Source organism: Bombus pascuorum, chromosome 4 (genome assembly GCF_905332965.1).
Source record: "Bombus pascuorum chromosome 4, iyBomPasc1.1, whole genome shotgun sequence".
In the NCBI taxonomy this organism is placed as follows: domain Eukaryota; kingdom Metazoa; phylum Arthropoda; class Insecta; order Hymenoptera; family Apidae; genus Bombus; species Bombus pascuorum.
The window spans coordinates 7,418,232-7,443,266 of NC_083491.1; the positions used below are offsets into that span (position 1 = coordinate 7,418,232).

The 25,035-nt window shown below is 34.2% G+C and overlaps 1 protein-coding gene across 2 annotated transcripts in view; it reads left to right on the forward strand.

Moving 5' to 3' along the window:
* Window positions 1-25,035, forward strand: part of LOC132906422 (A disintegrin and metalloproteinase with thrombospondin motifs gon-1) — a 181,981-nt gene that overhangs the window by 50,627 nt on the left and 106,319 nt on the right. For both annotated transcript variants that reach the window (XM_060958597.1, XM_060958598.1), the window contains exons 3-5: window positions 5,953-6,081; window positions 12,555-12,715; window positions 13,948-14,073. In XM_060958597.1, coding sequence (XP_060814580.1) covers window positions 5,953-6,081; window positions 12,555-12,715; window positions 13,948-14,073 — 416 coding nt within the window. The remainder of the gene's footprint in view (window positions 1-5,952; window positions 6,082-12,554; window positions 12,716-13,947; window positions 14,074-25,035) is intronic.

Below are 25,035 nucleotides of genomic sequence, written 5' to 3' on the forward strand. Positions count from 1 at the left end.
AAATATTGTTTCGAGGATGAGTTACGTTAGGTCACTACAGTTTATGAGGCATGTCGATGAGATCGTGAAATCGAAGATTTATGTTTTGTGGGATGTTCTTGAATTTTTGTGAAATTAGAATATAAGAATTAATAGGAAATAATACGTAAAAATACGTTTTATCTAAATATTATATTTTATAAATTTTACGAATATAATAAATCTTTATAAAAATTGTATTTTTTTTTTTTTTTTTTTGTTTATATAAGTAGAATAAAATCATCTTACGGAATGTGACAGGTCCGTTTGCTATAAGAAAAAATATAAGAAGTTTCTAGGACGTGTTTTTAAATTAACGTAAGTGTTAATTAACTTTTGGATCCTCTTTTTTGTAAAAGCAAACTTCTCTATTCGAATTAAAATATTTTTAAATAACAGATTCGATATTAATGTAATATTAATAAAATGCTAATGCAATAGCCTGTAAAAATAACATGTAATCGACGTGAAATAACGAACTAAATGAATTACTTAATGTTTCATTATGTTTACAATTAACTGGGTGTTTAATAGTAATATTCACCCGTTATATGTAATTTATTTAAGTAGGTAAGAAGGATTTGATTTATGATGGCGATAATGGAAAAAGTACTCTACTAAAAACCTGTTTTAATTTGCATTTCATGAATGAAGTATTACTCTAAGCTACCTACTAAGATTACGAAAATCATGCTATGGAGTTATCCGTAACTATTGTATAATCAGATACATACGTGTGTACAAGTGTCTTTAAGCCACTCAGGTCATTAACGAGGATTACATTGAACACAGAGGTACTTGATATTAGAAAGCTAGGTCGTTGCTACTGCACTTCTACCTCATTCAGACATTCAGTCTTTCACTGATTTTCTATTTGTAATTAATCTTCCAATCTGTAGAATTTCTTGTAATTTAACCCAGAAATTAAAATCTACAAAAAGCTGTCAATTAATAAAATATCAGTGAACGACACGAATATAAAGAAATTTTAATTAAACGAATATATTAAGTTGTTCCAAAGATTCCTTTCGTTTTATAAGGAAATAATAGATGCACAAGGTTTTTTGTTTTATATTATTTTTTTGTATTACGTACGTAATAGAACAAAATGAATCATACATAATTCAGTAAAATAATATCAGACAAAAAATATTGTGCATCTATTATAAAACGAAAGAAACTTTTTGGGACAACGTGATAGAAAATTTTCAAATGTTTCAGATTATTTCATTCTCAATCTAGTTGGTCAGTTCCCCAAATGACACAAATATAAATAATTTTTGATTATTTCAAACGATATAAAGATACCAAAAGATTTAGATCACTTTCAAACTATTTAATCTACAATAATTCAATATTTCGATTAATTCTTAGTAGAGACTAAGTATAAACTCAGCAGAAACAAATTTTATTTCAGATCAGGTAATTTTCAAAGAATTGCAATTATTTCAGCTCGGTCAATCGATCAATCGTTCAATTGGTTTTGTTAAACTGCCACGAACACAAGCGAATTTTATTTCACATCAGATAAACACGAAAGAATCTCGATTATTTCAGATCACTCGATGCTCGACAATCCAATTGAAACACAAACAAATGGTAATTATTTTAAATGAGACAAACACCAAAGAATCTCGATCATTTCAAATTACTCAATTCTCGGTAATCGAATACCTCGGTAAATTCTTAAACCGCAGCCACACCTAATTAGTTAATAAAATTCCAAAAATTGCTCGATCAATGGAATCTCCTATTTGCATATAAAAAGCCACCGATGATTACCATTACAAACTGATTTATCGATCTAGAGCTTTCAAGGAAATCTCACAAACCGATCCCCATTAATCTTTCAACATGAGTGAAATATTCCATTATACACTTCCTCTTCGAACAAAAGTGCAGGGAAAATCTGCATCGATGTTTTTCCAACTTCAAATGCCATAGCTAATCGTTTACTCGCATCGTGTTCAGTCATCGCATTTTGCGCAATTAGATCGCACGACAGTACTTTGAATGTTCTCCATGCGACAGTTCTATGAAAAATTTACAGTACGAGACAAAAGTATCGTAGTTGGAATGCACAAATAAGCAGAGAAATATTTCCGAGGTTATTGGTGAGTCAATGAAAACGATGAAGTTCAGTATCTACTGATTCTATAAACAAATGTTTCAAGTGTAATTTATTGTATTTCAGATGGCTCATTGCATATATCATCTATATATATGAATGCATCTCTATTTTTGTATATGTTATAATTCCTGAATCATAAAGATATATAGTTACTCATAAATGTTTATAATTTTCGGTTCTGTTTCAAACTTCACCCACATAATCACGATACTTGAACATCGTAATAACGCTAATGAAATTTCAAAATCTGTGTATCCGTAATTTCATATCATAATAAAAATGTGTAAAAGAATTCGAGTATTTTCTCGAAGTATTTCGAATAATAAGAAATATGTGTGAGATTTTGTATATACAGACAAACAAATGTACGAATACTTTTGTCTTTTACTGTACGTGATTTCCGCGCCATTTTTCCAATTATCGGCTGGCTAATCAACCTGACGTCTAATCAACGTCATGAAATTTCGTCTTCTCTTCCGTTCAATCGACGTGGTTATCTGAAAGCCAGGAAATTGCTTGTCGTTGGAAATCAGCTTAATGAGCTTGCGTAACACAGATCGCTTGTACGTGGATCTGACTGGTTCGCGGAACGGATGAATCGCTGATAGATCGAATGGCAGAATTTTTTACGATCGTTTGTTCCTCCTCTTCGTGTTTAATGAACGTCGAAGGTTGACGTTCGAAAAATTCGTCGAACGGATGAACCTCGCCCTTTTGAGGTTGTCTATGGGATCAGTCATTGGGTTAGTCATTTCAGGTTGGGATTTTATTATCTACAATATGATTCCCAGACGTTTAAACATTTTGTAACACTGATGATTTCAGTTACCACTTGGTTCTTCTTAACAGTCAGCAGATGTATTTCAAAATGGCATTTTTTCATCCGAGAAATAATTTCTACATAATTTTACGTATTTAATATTTTCAACGATTAACCGATTTGTTACTATGTCAGCAAAGGTAGATGAAATTTTGTCACAATCAGGACTTTGAGCATAATCTTTTGTACAATACCTGATCCTACACATAATCCTCGACGATTGTAACTAATTTCGTAACTGCAGATTTAGGGAAATTGTCGAGGATACAAAATTGATTAACAACGTTTTTCTGATATCGCTTTGAAGATGGTGAATCATCGGTAGAATTAAATGGACAGTATATACAAGATTCATACGAGTCGTTGTTGGCCTCGGACGTATTAATGGAAGATTCAGCTTTGTTTCTTGCGATTTCGTTGCTGCTATTTTAACTTAACAGGAGCGAAGTGTTTGGATACTGAGATCAGTTTCTGTTGATGCAGCGTGACGAGTGCTTTAATCGAGAGCAAAAGTGCACAGTTTGACGTGGCGATGAATATTGAGAAGCCTTCATAACGATATTTTTAATGTAATTGTTGGATTCTTCTTGAGAATGCGCGAATCGAGCAGACGAATGACGTAGAACAGAAGTTTATCGACAGTGACGTTGAATCGTGCGATTTTGAATGAGAACATTTTTTCTAATTAATAGTTTTACACGCTGTTTAATTTTCTAAACTTGTGGCAAAAATGTATGCAGCACAGTTAATAATAAGTTTGTAGGAAGGTTATAAAACGTATTTTCTCGTCTAACTATTTGTGGTCGCTTGTACTTGTACGTTCATCTGGATCATTTGTTCTTCTCGGTGGTAGATCGAGAATCGATCATTGCCGTCGTAAAATCGATGTTATTATGTTAAAGTAAAAAGCTTTTCAAGTATCGAATGTTCGAATAAAATGTTAATATACTGACAGTGACGTTTATTTCCTAATATTCGACGTCTCCAATTACTATAATTATAATGTAATTATTAATTCTCTCATCGAAGAAATTCTGAGGCATTGAGGTAGCACAGTAAATTTCCTTTGAGTTTGCCTTAGTGTGGCTTTTAGAAATCCTTTGTATCGTCTACAGTTTTGTCTGATATTGATAGTAGCAAGAAATCTTTCGCTTCAAAATTTAGAAAATATGTAACACAAAAAGAATTTGTAAAATTTGAACAAATATTTGTACGTATCCTTATGCTTTGAATGGTATAAAAGTAATGTATCGTTTCTGAATGACTTAAGGTATTTATCGACTATTTGAAAAGCAAAGAAAAGAGTATTGAGAATTTGCAGCAAAGAAGCGAGTACTCTGATCAATTCCAAATTGCGGTTTTCTAAACTTGCTGTGCAAAAAAGATATCACGATCAGGATAAATTCGGCGATTCAGCAATGTGTTGCGTTACAAGGGACAGTGGAGTGAACCAATTGGTTCGATATATCGAATGTTTATTTATAGTATTTCGTTTATACATACGCATGACCACTCGAGTCTTTCGAGTGTCGACAAAATGAAGTCAGAAACCGAGTATTTATACTTTGATTATGTACTTAGCAATAAGTATACGAGAAATTTGATCAGACTCGCGTTATTGTTTAAATAATATTCTGACGCGTCAGGTTTCTATTTAACGTAGAATCGTCTACATCTCCAAAAGATATCAATTTTCACGATCTCAAAATGTAAGGAACGTCTATTGAATGATGTTCGCAAACTTTTTAGCAGAGAAACTTTTACCGAAAGACGTATGAAAATGACGCAGGTAGATGCAAATTCAAAATTCAAATTGGAAAATATTAATAACGATACTAATTTAACGATAAATATAAAACTACTACTAAAGATATTGTATTAATTTATTTCTAATAACAGAAACGAACAAATTTTACAGTGTTTGTCGAATGAAGATCCCATAGTTTTCAACCATTGAAATATTAAAAAAAAAAAAAAAAAAGAAACACTATCAAATATCCTTCAGAATGGAAACATTTCCGTTTCTTTAACACTGACGTTAACAAAACCCTATAATATTTGTTAAAATATGAAATGAAGAATAATTATCAAATATCTTAAAAACACAAAATTCCTATATTTTTGACTGTAGTGTTATATTAATAACAGATTTTCATCTACTGATGAAAACGACGCAATGGAATCAAACGTGATTCCGCAACCGGAAATGTTGCTGAACCGAGAATCGAGAAACCTCGTGCATCGTTCGAATGTCACGCATGTACGTCTCGATAGTCAAGGCTGATGAGATATCTGGAAATAATTTCGATTTTTCTTCTCGCGAGATGAGGGTCAATTAATCGATTCCAAGTAGCTGCATTACGCAATGACCATTGCTCGTCGTTCGCACGGGCGCCTTCTTTTTTCACGAGCTTATCGCACGAGCGCATGCTGTCTGACAGAAAAAAAAAAAAGAAAGAAAAAAGAAAAATACTCTGGCGATTAATTTTAATTTCAACAGCGAAGTGCGGGTCATCGCGCGAATTCCCGTTTAAATTTGTACCATGATATCTTAATACTGAATCGGCCTCGATAAGACAACCGTTGATCTATCGCCATGCAGAACACACAACGTTCGATACGTTTGTTCATCTGGAATACGATGAGTTCTCAGCCAGATATTATAACTTGTAAAAAATGGTAATTTCGAAAGTTTGAGTAAAATTTAGTTAAGGGATACGTTAGAATTTAGAAACTAAGGCATACAGCAGAAACAAAGCTCTAGATGAGGCTTCAAATGTTTGAATAAAGAAGTACTGTGGTGATAGATTTTGGGAAAGAAACTTAACAATTAGAAAAATAATCCAAAGTTAGAAAGGCATAATAGTTGCTTTTTAGATTCTACTATATTTTAAATGCTTCTTAAGTTTAGAAACGTTAGATCTGAGGCATTGAACGTGATTATCGAGTACTTTGCTTAAAACATTACGTTTGTTTGTTGCAGTGATGTCGAAAGTGGAGAAATCATCAAAGAAGCAGAGTGGTTCTAAGAAAATCAAACTGTTTTCTCAGAAACCTGACTTGGAGTACATTCAATTGATGAAAATCAGTGAAAATCAATACGAGGATCCACGTAAGTTCATAAGAATGATTGTTAACTTTCTTTGTTTTTAGAAGATTGTAAATTTAAAAATTTTTGTTGAAAAATAATTATACGATGGTAAAAAGTGGAAAATAATAGTTTATTATATTTTCACTCGTAATTATATTCACAAATTTGAAATTAGTTAAAAGCTAGCTTTAAATAATTAGCTAGTATTTTTCGTCATTATCAGTTATTAAAAATAAATGATATAATTGGTAATATATATATATATAGTCATCTGAATTATTAGCGAATGTAGGAACCGTGGAAATTTCCTTTTTTTTATTCAAATCATCTTTATTTTCTTTATTTTGAATCTTTTATTATTCTTTTCTTTAATAATGAGAAACATTACCGATGATCGCAATAAGATCGATAAGATTAATTCGATCATTGTCGAAGCAGGAAGAACAGGAATAGTATGTTTATTGCTAAAGCTGGCAAATAGGACAAATTCGACTAGAATCAATAATTTGCAGAGTATGTTTGTTATCCATGCTAGCAATAGGATCAGATCGCTTGTTATCCAAAGTATCGATAAAATTAATTTAATTTTCAATACTAGTGTTTAATTACTACCAAAGCTAGCGATTTAATTATTTCGTGCATTCGACCACCATAAAACAGTAGTAATATTCAACTCAACAACATTATACGGTGTATTTCTTACATATTTCTTACGGCAAAAGAATCAGTTTCAAAGTATCACACTATTCGACATAAATTTATCTTTAGACTCGTTTCAAACTCTGTCATTATAATCGCGATAGTCTCGTTTCGTTACACAGTTAATGAAATTTCGAAATGTTTCATATTTCATTTTCAAAATAGAAATAATGTATTCGTAAAAGATCTCTTTGAATATTCGAATATAAACACACACTGGAGGAAGACATTTTCGAGAATTATACAACGCTTAGTTCAACTTGGAGGTTTCCATAGTATCAGTCATCATTGTTTGAAGCCGTAGTTTGAAACCTGCCCGTTTGAAATGCAGGTCAAACGTCGGAATAAATTTCTTCTAAACGGAGATACGATCTAAACCCGGAAGTTTCGGCCCACGAAATTATGTAACGCTTTCCACGGATTGCGTGCAGGACACCGTTACGATGATTGTCAATAAATAAGTGGCATTTACCATTCCGGCATTTGCTCGCACCATTCTTTGCCATTACTCTGACACGGACTAACTGCAAAGTGTCATTTTAACGATGATGACGCTTAACACGCTACTCGAAGCAGTTAGCAGATCGTATTTCTGGGTGAATCAGGAAAATTATAATTGTCCAGTGTCGCTTAAGCTTGCACTATGATGGTGTTAAACGTATTGCTGGAAACGGTGGATCGTATTTCTGGCAAGTTTATGGCAGTCGCTGAGAAATGGGTAAGGAGGTACGTTTAACGCGTGTAATGGTGTTTTTAGGTGGCCATTAATCGTATAATACGGGATCTGGAGTAATGGGTATTTAAGTAAGTGAGTTTACTATTGTTACCCGCATAGTAGAATAGTGTTTAATTGTCTTATGGATAATTGTGTAATTGCCTGACTACGTTTTTTGTTTTATTCTTGGGAAATTCTTGGTGTCAGAATACGCGATTGATATTTATTTCATCAGAAAACGAACGATCGGAATTTTAGTGGAATTTTTATTTCTTCAAATAATTTTGCATCTTGAAACTCTTTTAGGTTTGAATTCTTCGAATCCACCGTCTCGTTTCCAAACAACCCTGTATCGTCTAATTGCTACGCGAGATTCCAAACTGTTAAACATCCTTGGACACTTGAATTGTTTATTTCCTTAAAACCATCTCTCTGGCCAAGTAGGTTAGCTCTTCTATAAATCATACAATATGAATAATTTGACAATGCTTGAAAATATTATACGAATACGTCGTCTCTAATGTATCAAAATTGCAGGAAATTTTTGGCAATTGGCATTATAAAATTTTGGCATTGTACAAGGGTGTCCTATTTAAATCGACTCTCAAATTCTGGCAAATTTGAAATATTTGTCGTTATAATTACGTATTTACGGAAGATTGAATAATTCTGTTGGACGATAATTAATGGAATGGATAGATCAACGAGTTCCATTCGATCTTTGGTTTATTTTCAGCGTTTTAAATACTCAAAGAATATTTTCTGATTTTCCTTTTAACGAGGAGTTAGTTCTCGGGAATATTTTTCGAACCGTTGATTACGCAAATTCGTATTTTTATAACTCAAGTAGACTCAAATAGACTCAAATAGAAATTCAATTAAAAATTAGAATCGAAGCTTAAATAAAAATTGGTTCGATCTTCTGAATATCGTAACTGGTATTTGATTTTCTACGTTTCGTACATTACGATGTGTCACGTACGTTTCGTGCACTCTCGTACGTTTAAATTTCCATAAATTTATAAACATTCACGGTCTACTCGTTTGGTAGTTCACTACATAGATACATGTAATAACAAGGAAACGTTCATCCTCGTCGAACGATCGTAAGGCACATAGCCGTTTAGATCGGGGTCATTGAGATCGTTGACTGGATCATCGATCCCATCTTCTCTGTACCGAAGGCACGCGAGATGCGCGACAGAGCAGGGCGATTCAAATTAGCGCAATTAGACCGCGATGCGTTTGGCTACGTGTTCCGATGATGGAACGTGCACGCGTGATCCTCGAAGCGTATCGGCGTGTGGCCGTGGCGAACCGTGTACACCACCTTTATCAGGATCACGTTCGCCTCGTTAGGCTCTCGATTGTGCGAGACGAGCCGGCGCATACACGACGATAAAAAACAGACAACGCGAACAGAACCAGATATTTATAAAGAACGCGATCGTTTCGTATCGAACTACGATCGCGATTCTCGGAAATGCGAATCGAATGCAATACCATTGCAGAGGGCGGTTTTACCCATTGCGGCCGCCAATCTCCAAGAGACTCCAAGCTTTTTTGAAACCGTGGAAATTCGGATTATTTCGAACACAGTATAGAATCTCGTTTAAACGAAATTTTATAATATTATATTAATATTATAGCTGTTTATAATTTTTTTCTTGTCCATATTGTGTGCTATGTTAGATGTAAATTTGAAATTTCATTAGCATTGTAAAGAGAAACATCAGATTCCAGGCTTCTTTGAAATCGCGAAAATTCGGATTATTTCAAATACAGTATAGAATCTCGTTTAAACGAAATTTTATAATATTATATTAATATTATAGCTGTTTATAATTTTTTTCTTGTCCATATTGTGTACTATATTACATATGTGCTATGTTAGATATAAATTTGAAATTTCATTAGCATTCTAAAGAGGAACATTAGATAGCAAGCTTTTCTGAAACTGTGGAAATTCGGATTATTTCGAATACAGTATAGAATCTCGTTTAAACGAAATTTTATAATATTATAGCTGTTTATAATGTCTCACGAAAGTATATTTAGTTTAGAAAACTTTCTTGTCCACATTTTGTGCTGTATATGTGCTATGTGAGATGTAAATTTGAAATTTCATTAGCATTGTAAAGAGAAACATTAGATACCAAGCTTCTTTGAAACCGTGGAAATTAGGATTATTTCGAAAACAATATACAATTTCGTTTAAACGAAATTTTGTAATATTATATTAATATTATAGCTGTTTATAATTTCCTTCTTGTCCACGTTGTGTGCTATATTATATATATGCTATGTTAGGTATAAATTTGAAATTTCATTAGCATTGTAAAGAGAAACATCAGATTCCAGGCTTCTTTGAAATTGCGAAAATTCGGATTATTTTGAATACATTATAGAATCTCGTTTAAACGAAATTTTATAATATTATATTAATATTATAGCTGTTTATAATTTTTTTCTTGTCCATATTGTGTACTATATTACATATGTGCTATGTTAGATATAAATTTGAAATTTCATTAGCATTCTAAAGAGGAACATTAGATAGCAAGCTTTTCTGAAACTGTGGAAATTCGGATTATTTCGAATACAGTATAGAATCTCGTTTAAACGAAATTTTATAATATTATAGCTGTTTATAATGTCTCACGAAAGTATATTTAGTTTAGAAAACTTTCTTGTCCACATTTTGTGCTGTATATGTGCTATGTGAGATGTAAATTTGAAATTTCATTAGCATTGTAAAGAGAAACATCAGATTCCAGGCTTCTTTGAAATTGCGAAAATTCGGATTATTTTGAATACATTATAGAATCTCGTTTAAACGAAATTTTATAATATTATAGCTGTTTATAATGGCTCAAGAAAGTATATTTAGTATAGAGAACTTTCTTGTCCACATTTTGTGCTGTATATGTGCTATGTTAGATGTAAATTTGAAATTTCATTAGCATTGTAAAGAGAAACATTAGATTTCAGGCTTCTTTGGAATCGCGAAAATGCGGATTATTTTGAATACATTATAGAATCTCGTTTAATTTTAATTTTATAATATTATAGCTGTTTATAATGGCTCACGAAACTGTTTAAATACTTAGCATAGAAAACTTTCTTGTCCACACTGTGTGCTATATATGTGTTATGTTAGATTTAAATTTGAAATTTCATTAGCATTGTAAAGAGAAACACTTGTCATCGTAAAGAGAATTTCTAATCTGATAGTGTGACTTTGTTATAATGTGAAGAATTAATTCATCGTGTATTTATTACACAGCTACTGTGCTTGATTTGTTTCTATTTGTTCGTAGAGTTTGCATCATTCTGCATTTACAAGCAACTGTTTGGTGAAATCTACTATTATATTAACGTAGATGGTTGTTTAATAACGTAACGAGAATTCATAGATAGTGAACTTACACTTTTGTGCATTTATGGAAGAGAAAAAAACTATGTTTAATTGGAAAGAAAGTATACGTTTTTATTTTCAACAAACGAATGAAAAATCACTAAAATGCATTATAGTTACACTCTGGATGTTACAGAATCTATGAAAAATTCAATTCTACAAAAATATAGAGGATCTACGTATATACAAAATATTTATTCAGAGTATGTTTTGTGAAACAAGATTCCTTTTTTTCTAAGTTCCATTTTTTACCTGTGTCGATGAAAGTATAATCGCCCACTGTCTAATTATAAAACTGGTTTTAATTATGAAACTGTTTTCGGCATTCTCACGTCGTTTCATAAATTCCAATGGTTATGGTAACTTCATTCGCTATCTACGCCATAATGTACGCGTGTTAAGTGCGCCTCGCATACTCGAAATACAAGGTACGTGTTAGCTGGTAACTAGTTCATTTGTTGCTGGTAATCGATGACAGTCGCACGAACTTGGCAAAGCGAAGTGACAAGGTGCGTGACAAAATGCGCCTGTCGCATTGAAAACGTTCCTCTATACTGTACAACCGATCGTTTTCCATCGACCACGGTTGGCATGGTTTTCTATCTGGTTCCTCAACCCTCTGCAAACTTGTTTTACGGGAAAGGCTACTGTTTCATTAACTGTTTCCCGATCGCGTGACTATTAATTTTCGCCGATTATTTTTTCGCCTTAGGACAAAAATAAATCATCGATGCTATTCCATCTCGTAGCTCGCTCTTTGATACAACACGCAGTCTTTGAATTTAGTATCGTTTCTATTGATCGTTGATGCGTACCTTCTTCTTTTATAGAATATTTATATATAAAAATATATAAATCGAGAGATTTTTTTATTTTAGCGTATTTGTTTATGCGCTTGCATATTTGAATCGGGAAATTGGCGACTTCGTATAAAATCCACAGCGTATTTATAATGCATTATAGTGAATTTGCAATTGTTTCTTAAAGATAAGAATGTATCCTTTTTTTAAATTAAAAGAACTATTCGCTTCGTTAAATTTTTCGTCATATTCATTTTTACTGTTTTATGTCGTAATATCGAAAGATAAAAATTCTTTAAAAATACAAACGCGTTATAAAGTATCATTTTCTCATTAAACCGTTTAGAGAAAGAAGAAGAATCGATGTACAATTTGCAAGTTACAATAAAGTTATGTAGTCCAGAAACTTCCGCAAGTATATTAACTATTAATCATTCGTAACTCAAATTATTCAACGAATTTCATTTGTAAATTTTACGAAAGAAACCATTGATCGATATATCTATATTCATATCTCCACGAATAAAATTAAAAGCACGAAACCAGGGTAGAAAATTATTTTACCTATTATGTGTTTAAAGGAATATTATATTTTGGATATTCACAAATCTTTACGTTACGTGCATTCCGTGCATTTTTAGCCCTTTAAATTTCCCATAAATGCATAAGAATTCACAATCTACTTATGGCAGAATATATATACGTATAATATAGCGTTATAAAATGAATTCTATAACGTCATAGATTAAAGCACGTGTCAACACACGGTTCAACCAAATACAAATATATATATATATATATATATATATATATATATATATATATATATATATATATAAAGGGTGTGTTTGTGTCATTACAGCGGATAAATACACAACAGCGAAACGACACCACAGCGGTCATTTCCGACATGCTACAGCCGAAGTATGGGATCCTCACCCTCAGTACGAGTTTACCGCCTTTGGGAGACGGTTCCGTTTACGTTTAGCTCACGACACCAGTTTCGTGTCACCGAATATTATGGTAAGATAACGTTCTACATATATCCTTTTCGATCGATTTACGACGCAATTTAACGGGTTAATTTATCGAAACGGCAACACGCAGACGGCCAATTCAATTTCTTCGCTACGTGCCGATCTTCAGATATGCTTTTATTGGCCACTAATCCTGTTACGATTATCCGAAAAGTTATCTCGTCGCGCGTGTTATTACTATGCTAATGCAGGCGATATCATCGTCGATGCTTCCGTGCCGAAGCTTGCATAATTTTGCTTCCGTGAAATGTGATGGACGAGGCGTTAAAAGCCGCCTCGAGTGGTAACGTCGATGATGAATTATTTATCGCCAGTATTAGATAACTAATCGATCCTAAATACAAAGCGATGTACCAAATCATCGAAGAAATTATTCAACGTTGTTACATATTTAACGAGCTGTTGAATTTACAAAATTCTTCAAGAAAATAAATTTGCATACGGTGTAGAAGAGGTTTTTAAGATTTGAGTCGAGCTCCATTTTGTTCTTGACAGGAAATATGACTAAATTAATACTTTTCAAAGATTCGTGGGATAAAATTGTACAGAATGCTTTTTAAATATTTTCACAAATTTTTATAACGTATTTTTATAAACGTAGGTTTTACAGATAATTTATCAAAGAATTCTATTGACAATATACAATATTAAAATTTACGTGTATGTATATGATTTCCAACATCGATGAAATATTTTATCTATTTAATCGTATTGCATCGTTGATCGTTAAATCATTAAACCGAGCTTACGATACTTTTATCGCATTTTTCTAAAATCATTCGTTTTGAAACCATGATCTCTCCCCAAAGCACTGATAACGTTACTTCTATACGTTTTTATTCTTACCTGTAGAAAACAAGGATTGCTATTTTACACATTTTCTACATTATACATCTTCCAGAAACAGTAAAAAGTGCGTTGCAAATTTGTTTGCTTCGAGGAACCTTTGCAAGTTTGTTTATGGTCAAGTGAACGTATATCAACCATAGAAGATTGTAGCGCTGAGTCTGGAACAATTTTACGCTTTCCTTCCCTCGTGTATCAAATTTTACTGCTCGTTCTGAATTTTTATGTATTTTCATCGAAAACACAGCCATAGTTGCAATCTTTTTGTTTCGACATCGTTTACAATACCGTGTTACTGCAACGCAATATTCTATCACTTTCGTAATTGAATACATTTAATTATGGCTTTTTTTTTTCTTTCTGTTTGCGTAGATTACTCACATGACTGAAAACGCTAGCAGAAGGGAATATCCGGGCCCTGAACTTGGCTGTTTCTACAGCGGAACCGTAGACGGTGACCCATACTCTGCTGTCACCGTTAGTCTTTGCCACGGAATGGTGAGTCACAGTCGCACTATTATCTTTATAATGATTATCTTAATCTCTCTTTACTTTTTACTTGTTGCAATAAGAATTACATACTTCAAATACTTATTGGATTATCGTGGATCATATGGATGTGATATTTTGTACTTCGGCGATCTAATTTAACCGTTTGAGTCCCAGCCGTTTAGATTTTGCGTCGTAAAGTCTCTGTACATTTGAACGCTGAGGACGACTGACGGTATTTTGCATTTCATTATTATCTTCTCTGTAATTTTTATTGAACAAATCTTGAAATATTTATAAACTAATAGTACGTCTATATAATAATAAAAGTAACAAATATGAAAAGCGCTATCGCGCTGTTCGGGATTTCTCGACTCTGTTTTTTCAATTATTCCTGGGACTCAAACTGTTAAGGATAGGAAACTATACGGTGCAATATAATTTATAGAACTTGCATTTTAAATAGATTAGAATGAGAAGAAGATAGGAAAGTAAACAATAAATCGGAATATTCGTAATATTTGGAGAAAACTAATTTGAATAATAACAACAAATTCTACTGTACGTCTTAGAATCTTCATTGAACCAATCGTAGATTAACAGAATTTCGATATTGAGAAGTATCGTAAAAGCTATTATAATACGAATGGCAATTAAAAACTGTGATATCTTTTTTCAATTTAGTGCTTCCCATAAGAATTTTCTTTTCCGGAAATTTTTAACCAATATATAAATTTCTAAAAAAATTCCTGATTATTTCAGCTATTTAATAGTCGATGTAACGTGAAAGGAATTTTGATACGATATAATATCGTAAATTTCAAGAATAACTTGTGCCCTGCTTAAAATATTTTTTACAAAGAAAAATCTGCAAGTTTGTATTAAAAAAAATTTGCAGCAATCTAAAGTCACCATCAAGGTATCCAAACACCGTACACACCCACCATCTAAAAATACTTTTGCATCCCGGTTAGAAGTCATCGTCCAAGTGACCTCTCTGTAGGGACGCAAATTCCTCTTAGAAATCGCGTTAGCAGAAAGAAACGGAGTTGCGAAAATGCCTAGCGCGTTTCACATTAGCCAGCTCGCACAAAGGCGGCTGTTTAAAGCCGTTTCGCGTAAAACAGGTATTTTCGCCTCGCCTCTACCTCGAGTGCTATCGACAGCCTATCGATGTACGCCTTCGAATTCTAGTCCTTTCATAAATTTTATTGCCAGCCATGCTCTCTGACAGAAAGAAAAGTCATCGGCATCACCACTGGCAATCGTTTCAAAATATTTCGCGTCATTGTGTAAGTAATAAACGTCAGAATCACTTTGGCTCCTGTAAAATTATCATACGATGGAATAGAAATAGCGAGGGAAAAAGAAGATAGGAATCTCCTCGAAACCATTATGGTGGACGGTGTAACGTGTTGCTAATTTAATCAATAATGAGACGCAAACGTCGTTCGCTTGATGATACTCGTTATAAGATCGATTCGTTATACTAGTTCGCTCTGACTGACTCGATGCTGATGTTCCTTTGTGCGACTGACTGTGTCTAGGGGACATAGTCGTCTATTTATGCTAGTCGAGGGGGGTACCGAAAGGTTTGAACTTGTCACCAGTGGTAGGTTGCACGTAGCAGCGAAATTGCTTTGTCCAGAGTTTGTTTATTACATTATGTGCGTCGTACAGTGTTAATCCTCCATGGTAAAACAACTGTGCGAGGCATCTGCGTATCGCAACGTCCGCATGTGCCGCTACACCATTGACATCGAAATACGATATTAGCGATACCGAATACGTCGAGATATCCGCGTATGTAAATATCAAAAGCATCGACGTCTATCCATCTTCCGGAAACATATGTATTGGGTTGGCAATTAAGTGATTGTGGAGTTGCCATTGGAGGTGGTATTGATAAAATCCGCAAACACTTAGGTGTCAACCCAATAAAGCAGAACGTGAAGAAAGAAAATCGTGCCACAATGATGTATTTTAAATTCGTTGAAAGCATCGCAGATAGAGAAGGTCTGAAAGTACCTAAATATCAAAGATATCGGGATCTATCGTGCCATAAATAATCGTAACAGACGGGGTTAGAGTATGGTTTGCGCAAATCGTAGAAATTAGGTAGCTCGAAGAAAGGGTTTGACGAAAGAAATTGATCGAATAGATCCTAAAAATCGTAGATACGATATCAGTTTTATGTGTGTTTATTGAGATAGGAATTTGCATGAATAAAATATCAAACAACATATGAGATATCTTGCGAAATATCGATCGGTATGCTAATCAAGAATACGACAAATTCTACTTGTTTTGTCCAGGCTCCTACCCTATCCTTTTTTTCTTTCTTTTTTACAATCTTATAACAAACTATATAGATAAAATATATGTAGTAAACTATATATATGTTTATGTTATAAAGGAATTATAACGAAACTATATAAGTGTTTCAATCGTTTCAAGCTACGATAATGATATTTCGTAAGACAGCTACGTCAAACAAAGTGCGTCTGGATAGCAGGCGCCACTCCATTTGAACGATAGCATAATTAAATACTAAATCGTTTCAAATTCAAATAAGTACAGTGAGAAGTTTGTTATCTGAGCACCAATTATCCGGGCTATTGATCGTACGAACGTTGATCGTTGTCCCGCTGACTATCGATTATTATCGAACCGTGTAATCGTACTATTCTTGCGGTTAGAAAGGGTTTCTGACTGATATTAACGATTTATCGGGTTCACTTGTCTGGGTAATTGATAGCAGAGTAGAAATTACGCGGACAGAGGGTGATTTAGTGGACCGAATTTCCGAAGGTTAGATCGTTTATCGCTGAAGAGACAGACACAATTAATTCTCTGCTCTTTGTATACGTGCTGCGTGCAGTGTTCTGGTTGTTGTCTGATTGGCCAAGTTGAATCGCGTTAGGTATGGTCAGTGCTTGCGGTTGTTGGACGAGTGGTTATCTGGCTATTTCGTCTGTCTAAAGTTGACGATTAATAAATTGCCGGGAGATGATGTTGATAGGTTGTTGAAAGAATTTGATTAATTGCGTTGACAAAGACTTTTGGTCGGTCTTGGTCGGATGAAGTGGATTCTATTTTATGAAATTTAATTCTTACAACATCGATAAACAATGGAAATTTTAATCACAGACAGTAATCAACGCAAATACGATTATCGAGTGTTAATGGTCGCTTAAAATAATTTCACTGTGTTCAAAACACATTCGCAATCTTTTTCCATCAATTGGCACCATGAATCTTTCCATATCGTAGCTATAGAGAAGAAAAATAAAGTTCTGTTTAATTATCTTTTTCACCGCCATTCCTCTTGCCAAATAGTTTCAAGAAACTCAACTACTCGTAGCAGTATGATAAAAGCTATTTCTTTCAAATCATGGAAATTCTGTTTCTACCTGTGATTTGTATATTACACTTCTTACGAAGTATTTATTATTCTAAAACATTTCTTGCTTGTTGAGAAAAATATTCGAGTCGCTCTAAGTTCGCCCATTGCGTGATTACGTTCTTTTATTAATTACCTTACTGTTTGCTTCTTAATTGGGTCAAATGAACACGGTAGAAAAGAAACAAACAGTGGACATTAAAAAGATACAGAGGAACAGTGTGCGCACGTTTACGAAGGTTCGTATGTGCTTTCACGACCGCATTCTGGGTGCGTTTCGTAGCCGACGCTGCATCGTCGTACACGGTACACATTGGACATTTGCCATGGTAACGCTAGAACGAGTTTCCGGATTATCTTGGCAAACGCGTGGCCAAGTGGCGCCGTGCATCTGTCGGCCGAGTTCGGCAGTGAATCTTGTCACGTCTTGCAAATCGATTTCCTCCGGTATCGAATTGTCTTCTGACAGACCGAGGGCAGATTTTTTTGGCCGCTTGGAATTTGGGGGACCTTGTTCGAGACGTTTGAAACACTGGCTTGATGAATCCGTATCGACAGAATTGAATGGCTCGGTTGATAGAATTGGATTTAGGTCCGCTAAGTTTAACCCCTTGACTATTTCGGATACGAAGATACAATTTTCGTCCGGGTATTATAAACATAAATATTTTTTAACAGGAAATAAAATCTGTTCTTACTTCTTAATAGACAAACGAGATAAAAGGTACAAGATTGGAGAAATGAAGTTTTCTATATATATATACCGGTAACGTTGAAGCGTTTCTTGGCCTGTATACTTGAAAAAATTTAATGGTCATGTAGATTATCATAAATTTGTTGAACATAGTAATTTCAATATTTATGAATTCCCATATAATATCGTATACTGATAGTATCATAGCTTATCCTACATTCTATAAATTCTTCTTTAAAAGGTCTCGAAATAATCTCCATATCCATGACATTACACTTTATCCTAGATTCTACAGATTCTGCTGTGAAAGGTTTCGAAATAAATTACTTCCCGTACATCGAAGTAATCGATAACGTTGTTTATACGTTTAAACGAGCCACTTTGTATTTCCGTCGCCGATAGTAGTACGACGCGCAATAATATAAGTTATCGAGGATTCCTATGTATCGATCTGCCGAACAGCGAAAGGATTAAACGAGCCGACGTAGATTTGCTTCTGTAAGTTAGCAGGAGTTGGGTTCCGCGAATAGTTTATGCGTACAACGTGGATTTTCTGTTGATTCCACGAATACAGCGTATAGAAGTGGCCACGATTAATTAAATACGTCTCAAGTCCATCGTTTAGACCAATCGATCGATCTATCTTTTTTTTTTCTTTTTTTGTCTGTTCTTGGCTATATTATCGAGCAATTTTTGGGACATTTCCTTCTTGTTCTTATAATAAGTACAATTTCAAATAGCTGTTAATATCCTATTAATTAGACGAAATGATTATTAGCGACATCAATTTCCAGTAAATATATTACGTAGAATTAAATTGTTGTTGTACAGCTTCGAGTCTCTTTTTAAATAAATTTTTCAAATATCTAGACTTTCGTTTAAAGTTACTTGAAAGTTTGGCATTTGGAATTTTGCAAGTGTCAGAATAGCGTGGATAATTTGATAATTGTCCAACATTTTATCGCAGATCGAAAAGTTTGATTTCAAAATAAAAAATAATAGACGTCGATCGTTACTCTTGCGGAATATTACCATTTATTATTTTACAAGTGTCCAAGTCTTCATTCAAGATACTTTTAAAGAATTATCGAATAATTTTTGGAAAACTTTATGAAAATTTCAAAGTAACTTTATTATCGTTGAGAGCGATTTCAATTGGCAGTTTACAGTTTTTCATAGAGCACGTTTTTTATTTAAATAAACAACAGATTTGGAGATTTTTGAACAAAAGTAGCGAAGAATGGAAATTAATAAATAACAAAGTCTTTACAACTATCTGAAAAATTTGAATTTGATTTATATTTTATATAGGAAATATTCTATCGTCTGGTTATTTGCGTGTCTGACAATATCGCGGGTTACACTACTTACGAATATTGTAACACGCCTAGCACAAGACTAGTGAATTGCATGTTACCGCTTGTTTTACATTATGAAACATTATGTAGTCTTCAATTTAATGAGAAGAAATTAAGAAATTGGATGATACTTCGGGTTGGAAAAGAAAACGACTCGAAGTTATCGAAGTTATATTTGCCAAGAAGAAGATTATTTGGGCCAAGTAAAAGTTTCAAACTCGAATGGAACATCATTTCGATATAATTATTCGAATTTTCTACGAGACACTGTTTTATGTATTATTTCACTTCGCGAAGTAAGTATTTTTTACTTAATCAATCTCAATTTCCAGCTAATCAGCTTTCTAAATCCTATCCCAACAACCATGGAAATCCTATTATATCCATTTTCGAAATTCTACGCTAACCACTGCAGAAATTCTACTCTGACGTCTGCAAAACTTGATCGACCGTAATTCTTTTCTCTCAAGTGACACTGTCCACGGGCGAATTTCGCATGACCAGGCACAGAGTCGCGAAATGTAAAACGCAGATTCGCGACAAACACGAAAACCGTGATGTTTGATTACACGTAGATGTTTGATAGATGCAATTCCACGAACACAGCCTCGTAACAGTGATTTTCTGAGGAAGGAAAATAGTAACCGAAGGCTGGCGAACAGCAGACGATATTTGTGTGTCTTATTCCTGCGTTCTAGGACTCCAGATTTACGAGTTCTTTTTAAATTCTCGTCTCGCCAGGTTGACGTTTTCGAACGAAAAAAGAAGAAGAAAAAAACATGAAATTTTGCGTTCGCATGGTCGTGCAGTTGCTTTGGTTAATATTTGACCACTCGTTTGGAATATTTAGCGACACGTGTGAAAATCGATGAATGTTTGTTTGCAGACCGATGATTTGTTATGGGACATCGAGATTTTGTAGATTGCGAAACTTTGATAAGAGTTGCAAATTTTGATTCTTTGGAATTCACTTTAGGAATTAATAATTTTGGAGTAGTTTTAACGTAAGCAATACAAATTCGGATAATTTTTACGCTCTTTTTGAAGAATATTTACGCGTTTAATCGATGATAAAACCGTTTGTTCAAAGTAAAATTATACATCTGCAATCGTTAAATACATTTGGTATATGTTATACGATATTGTATGAAATTATATGATAAAAAAAAAGTAACAAGAAAACTTTGTTCAACAAATACGGTTGAAATAAATTCTAAATAAGAAAGTTTTTCTGATGCAGTGTGTTTCATCTGGTTGAACGTTTCTATACTTTTAAGTAGACGTAACAAAAACAGCTTTCTAGCAATTTCGCTGTTGCATATAATTTTCACCTATTGTACGCGAAGTAAAGTATCTTTCTGTTTTGAAATTTATGGTGTTACGTTGCGTCACTTTTGTTTTACACGCAGGCAGATACGTATCGCTGTAGGTAGCGACTATTTTTAATGTCTGTCGATTCTCTGAAATTGACGTAACTACTTGCAATTTTACTCAATGATATCGAATTGATCACAGAGTTTAGATAATAACGTGGCAGCTTTTTTCCAAAGGTTTGACCATGTCGACGTCGTAATTGATAGCTGTTATTAAGAGCATCGATACGTTAACCGTTTACAGTTGAGTCACTCCAATATAAAAAAATTCCTCGAATCTTGTTCGTCATTCTGAAAAATGTCACGAATGGAAGTCTACCTTCTAACGTATACTCGTCTCGTACGTTTTTACTATCGTCGTATCTAATAAAAAGCTCGATGATTATATATTATTTCCTGAATTAAATAAAACAGCGAACGAAATATATGCAAAATAGAAAATTTTCAGAATAAAAAATAGATTGTACAAGAACGAGTAAGAAATATTTAGAAATTAACGATACATTGTTCTAACGTATACTTGTCTCGTACGTTTTTACTATCGTCGTATCTAACGAAAAGCTCGATGATTACATATTATTTCCCAAATTAAATAAAACAGCGAACGAAATATATGCAAAATAGAAAATTTTCAGAATAAAAAATAGATTGTACAAGAACGAGTAAGAAATATTTAGAAATTAACGATACATTGTTCCAACGTATACTTGTGTCCTACGTTTTTATTATCGTCCTATCTAACGAAAAGCTCGATGATTATATATTATTTCCTGAATTAAATAAAACAGCGAACGAAATATATGCAAAATAGAAAATTTTCAGAATAAAAAATAGATTATACAAGAACGAGTAAGAAATATTTAGAAATTAACGATACATTGTTCCAACGTATACTTGTGTCCTACGTTTTTATTATCGTCCTATCTAACGAAAAGCTCGATGATTATATATTATTTCCTGAATTAAATAAAACAGCGAACGAAATATATGCGAAATAAAAAATTTTCGGAATAAAAAATAGATTGTACAAAAACGAATAAAAAATATTTAGAAATTAATAAATATATTTATAAACGAAGGTGAACGCATTGGACACTGATTTTTCTCGGTCAAGTGTTTACTAGCCGCGTTTTCTTCGTTTCTTGGACGACTCGTGGAACTTGATAGACGAGAATCGGAGGTCATGCATAACAAGAAACGTTCACGTTACCGAGAACCAGCGTTTCTGCTGGTTTTTAAACCGTTTCCTGGACTACCGTGGCTTCCCGGTGAATGTTTCATTCAGCAGTATTTTCCATCCGATGACCGATTTAGCTTGTGTGAGATAGACACGCGTTATCCGATGAATCTCGTTGGTTGTGGTTTTTTCTCTTTTTTTTTCAATTTGCACAAATATTAGGTTGTCCGAAAAGTTTCTTTCGTTTTATGAGGAAATAATAGACGCACAACGTTTTTTGTTTTATATTATTATGTCGAATTACGTAGGATCGATTTTGTTCTATTGAGATATACACCGTGACATTTCACACACTTGGTTTCACGTTTGTGTGAAGGTGCATTGTCGTAAAAAACACGTTTGCGAAAGAAAGACACTTTCCGGACAACCTAATATCTTGGAAAGAATGTTGGTACTTTATGACTTGGATTTTTAACACGACGTTTTAATTGAACGCAGAAATAAAATTTAAATTATGCAGGTTTAGAAAAATATTGGCTGTGATATATCACATACATATGCACGTATGTAAATAGAATGACGAAGTTTACCACGTATCCAAAATTTCAGTTAAATCGGTGACTCATAATTGTCGATTCTCTCCTTCTAAATTATTTAAAGGGAATATTATTCAACTGAATTTTACTACTTTTTCTTTTAGGATATTTTTTAATATGCTGATTCATTTTCTTCGATCTCGCGTACGTAAACGTGAGGCATCGAAATATTTTTCGTTGAAATTACACGGTTTCTACAAGGTGGTTTCATTTTCGTATTTCAATATTTTCTTTAAATTTATTTATTACCTCGTTTTAGAGGTAGCACTCAAATGGCTTTCAGATATTCTCAATATTACGCTTTCACGATGTTTTAAAATTACGACGCGTTTACACAAAGCGAACATTTGTAGGCACGAATTTCTTTCAAGAAAATTTCTCATCTCTTATGATCTTTCTTAAGCTTCGAAGTAGCCATCCCTTGAAACGAATCTGCATTTTTAACAACGTCTTTGTCATCTTTATAATTTTCACGCACTTTGAACAATTCTTTCTTTCTTCCTGCGTATTCTGTAGCTTGACGAAATATCTTTGTCGCTGTTTCAATCACGTTTCGTGACTTCTAAAGATATTTGCATCGAATATTATCGCTTTCAACGCGTTTTCTTTGTCTCCCTATGTGAAAGTCATGCCGTGGGAGTCATAAAGAACAAATAATTGCGGCATGCGGTATGATCTTTATTCGAAACAAAGAAGAAGGTCGAAAAGAGAAACTTTAAAGGCCAACAGTTGCACGTGGTTAGCTGTTTAACTTTTCCAATCGCTTCCGGTTATTCTTCTTGTTTTTTTCTTAACTTTTAGCTTCACAGATCGTTGATGTCCATTTCGAGAAGCGTCTGACCTTTCCTCGGAAAAGCCAAGACAAAGAGCAATATAAACTTCACGCGTATGGTCTTTCAGACCTTTTCTACGCTCTTCTCTTAGAATCAATCGAACAATCCTTACAGTTTCTTTAAAAAAAAATAAATTACCAGGAATTTCAACCGATAAATTAACTATGCTATTTATTATAATCCATTGTTGTCTTACGAGTACTGTCCTAATTTTTCTCTTCCTCTATTTTTTCGATATCTAGTCAATTACTATACGTCGATTCTCTTCGCAAACCAAGCAACAATTATTTTACTCGTCATAATTCTGTACTCGTCGCAATTAATGGACGATCGCTTGGAAACAGCAAAGTTTCTCCATACGAAAAGTCCTTCGGTATCATACGATTACTCGTCGCATTTATTACAAGTTCTACAAGTTTGCTCAACGAAACGAAGCCTCGACGAACGATCGCACGAAGCTACGAAGAAAATAAAATTCGCAAGACGTTTGAAAAACTCGTATCGTTACGCTATCGCCAAGTAACCGTCGCTGGGAAAGCCACAAATTTTCCTTCGACCGATGAACCGGAGAAAGTAAAATTGCAGGTGTGTGCAAAGGCGGATGACCAGTGCGATAACCTGAGCTCTCTATCAGCCTCGAGCCGTAACGTTTTTTACCTTCTGCATAAAATGCAGCCGAAACAGACTGTCGGACGTAACTGGTAGGATCGTCCTTGTTATTTAATTACCAAGGATCGTCAGCAGGCTCGTTAACGAAAAATAAATGAAATCCAGCCACGATGCCGGTTCCTTCTTTCGCTCGAGAGATCGACGAGTTGCTTCGGCCGTGCAACGGGGAAGGAAGACGAAGCGGAAGGGGATTTTTTGGGTGGAAGTTGCACAGACTGCCGCCACCGGATTTCATGCGCGTGCACATTCCCATGGTACAGACTGAAAAACGTTTTTACGACCGTGTTTTTACGAGCATCTCGTATTCTTTCACACGGCTATTTTCGACGCGACGCCGGGGACCCAGCCAATTTAATGAATGAAATTTGAACTTACTCGTGGCTCGTTCAGGTTCAACGACACACGTCTCACCCAACTGCATCGACACTTGGCACGTTTCTTCCCTTCGATTTTTTTCTCCGTGTTGGCAGAGAGGAAAGGGCGAGCAAAGGCGAGGAAGGATGTTCTCGATGAAACGAGGAACGAGAAAGGTGGCGAAGGATGTTTCACGGAGAATTGAAACTCTCAACACGGTCAGACGATGATATTTGCGATCGTTCGGGTTTCCATCGCGTTATTAGCACGTTGCGCGTCGTTCCCACGTTCCGCGAACATTCCAATCGTTTCGTTTCGTCCAATCTACCGTGGAAATAAATCCAGCAGGTTTTTGCACGTGAAAAATGTCTTATATCTTTGAATATTACGCGAGTTTCATACATTTTTGCGTTTGCTAATTGCCCGTAAATTGGTGTTCGCGAAATCTTTTAACGTCGCGCGAAACTGATCACAGATATCCGCCGTGTAATACGGTAATTGGAAGCTAGTTTCG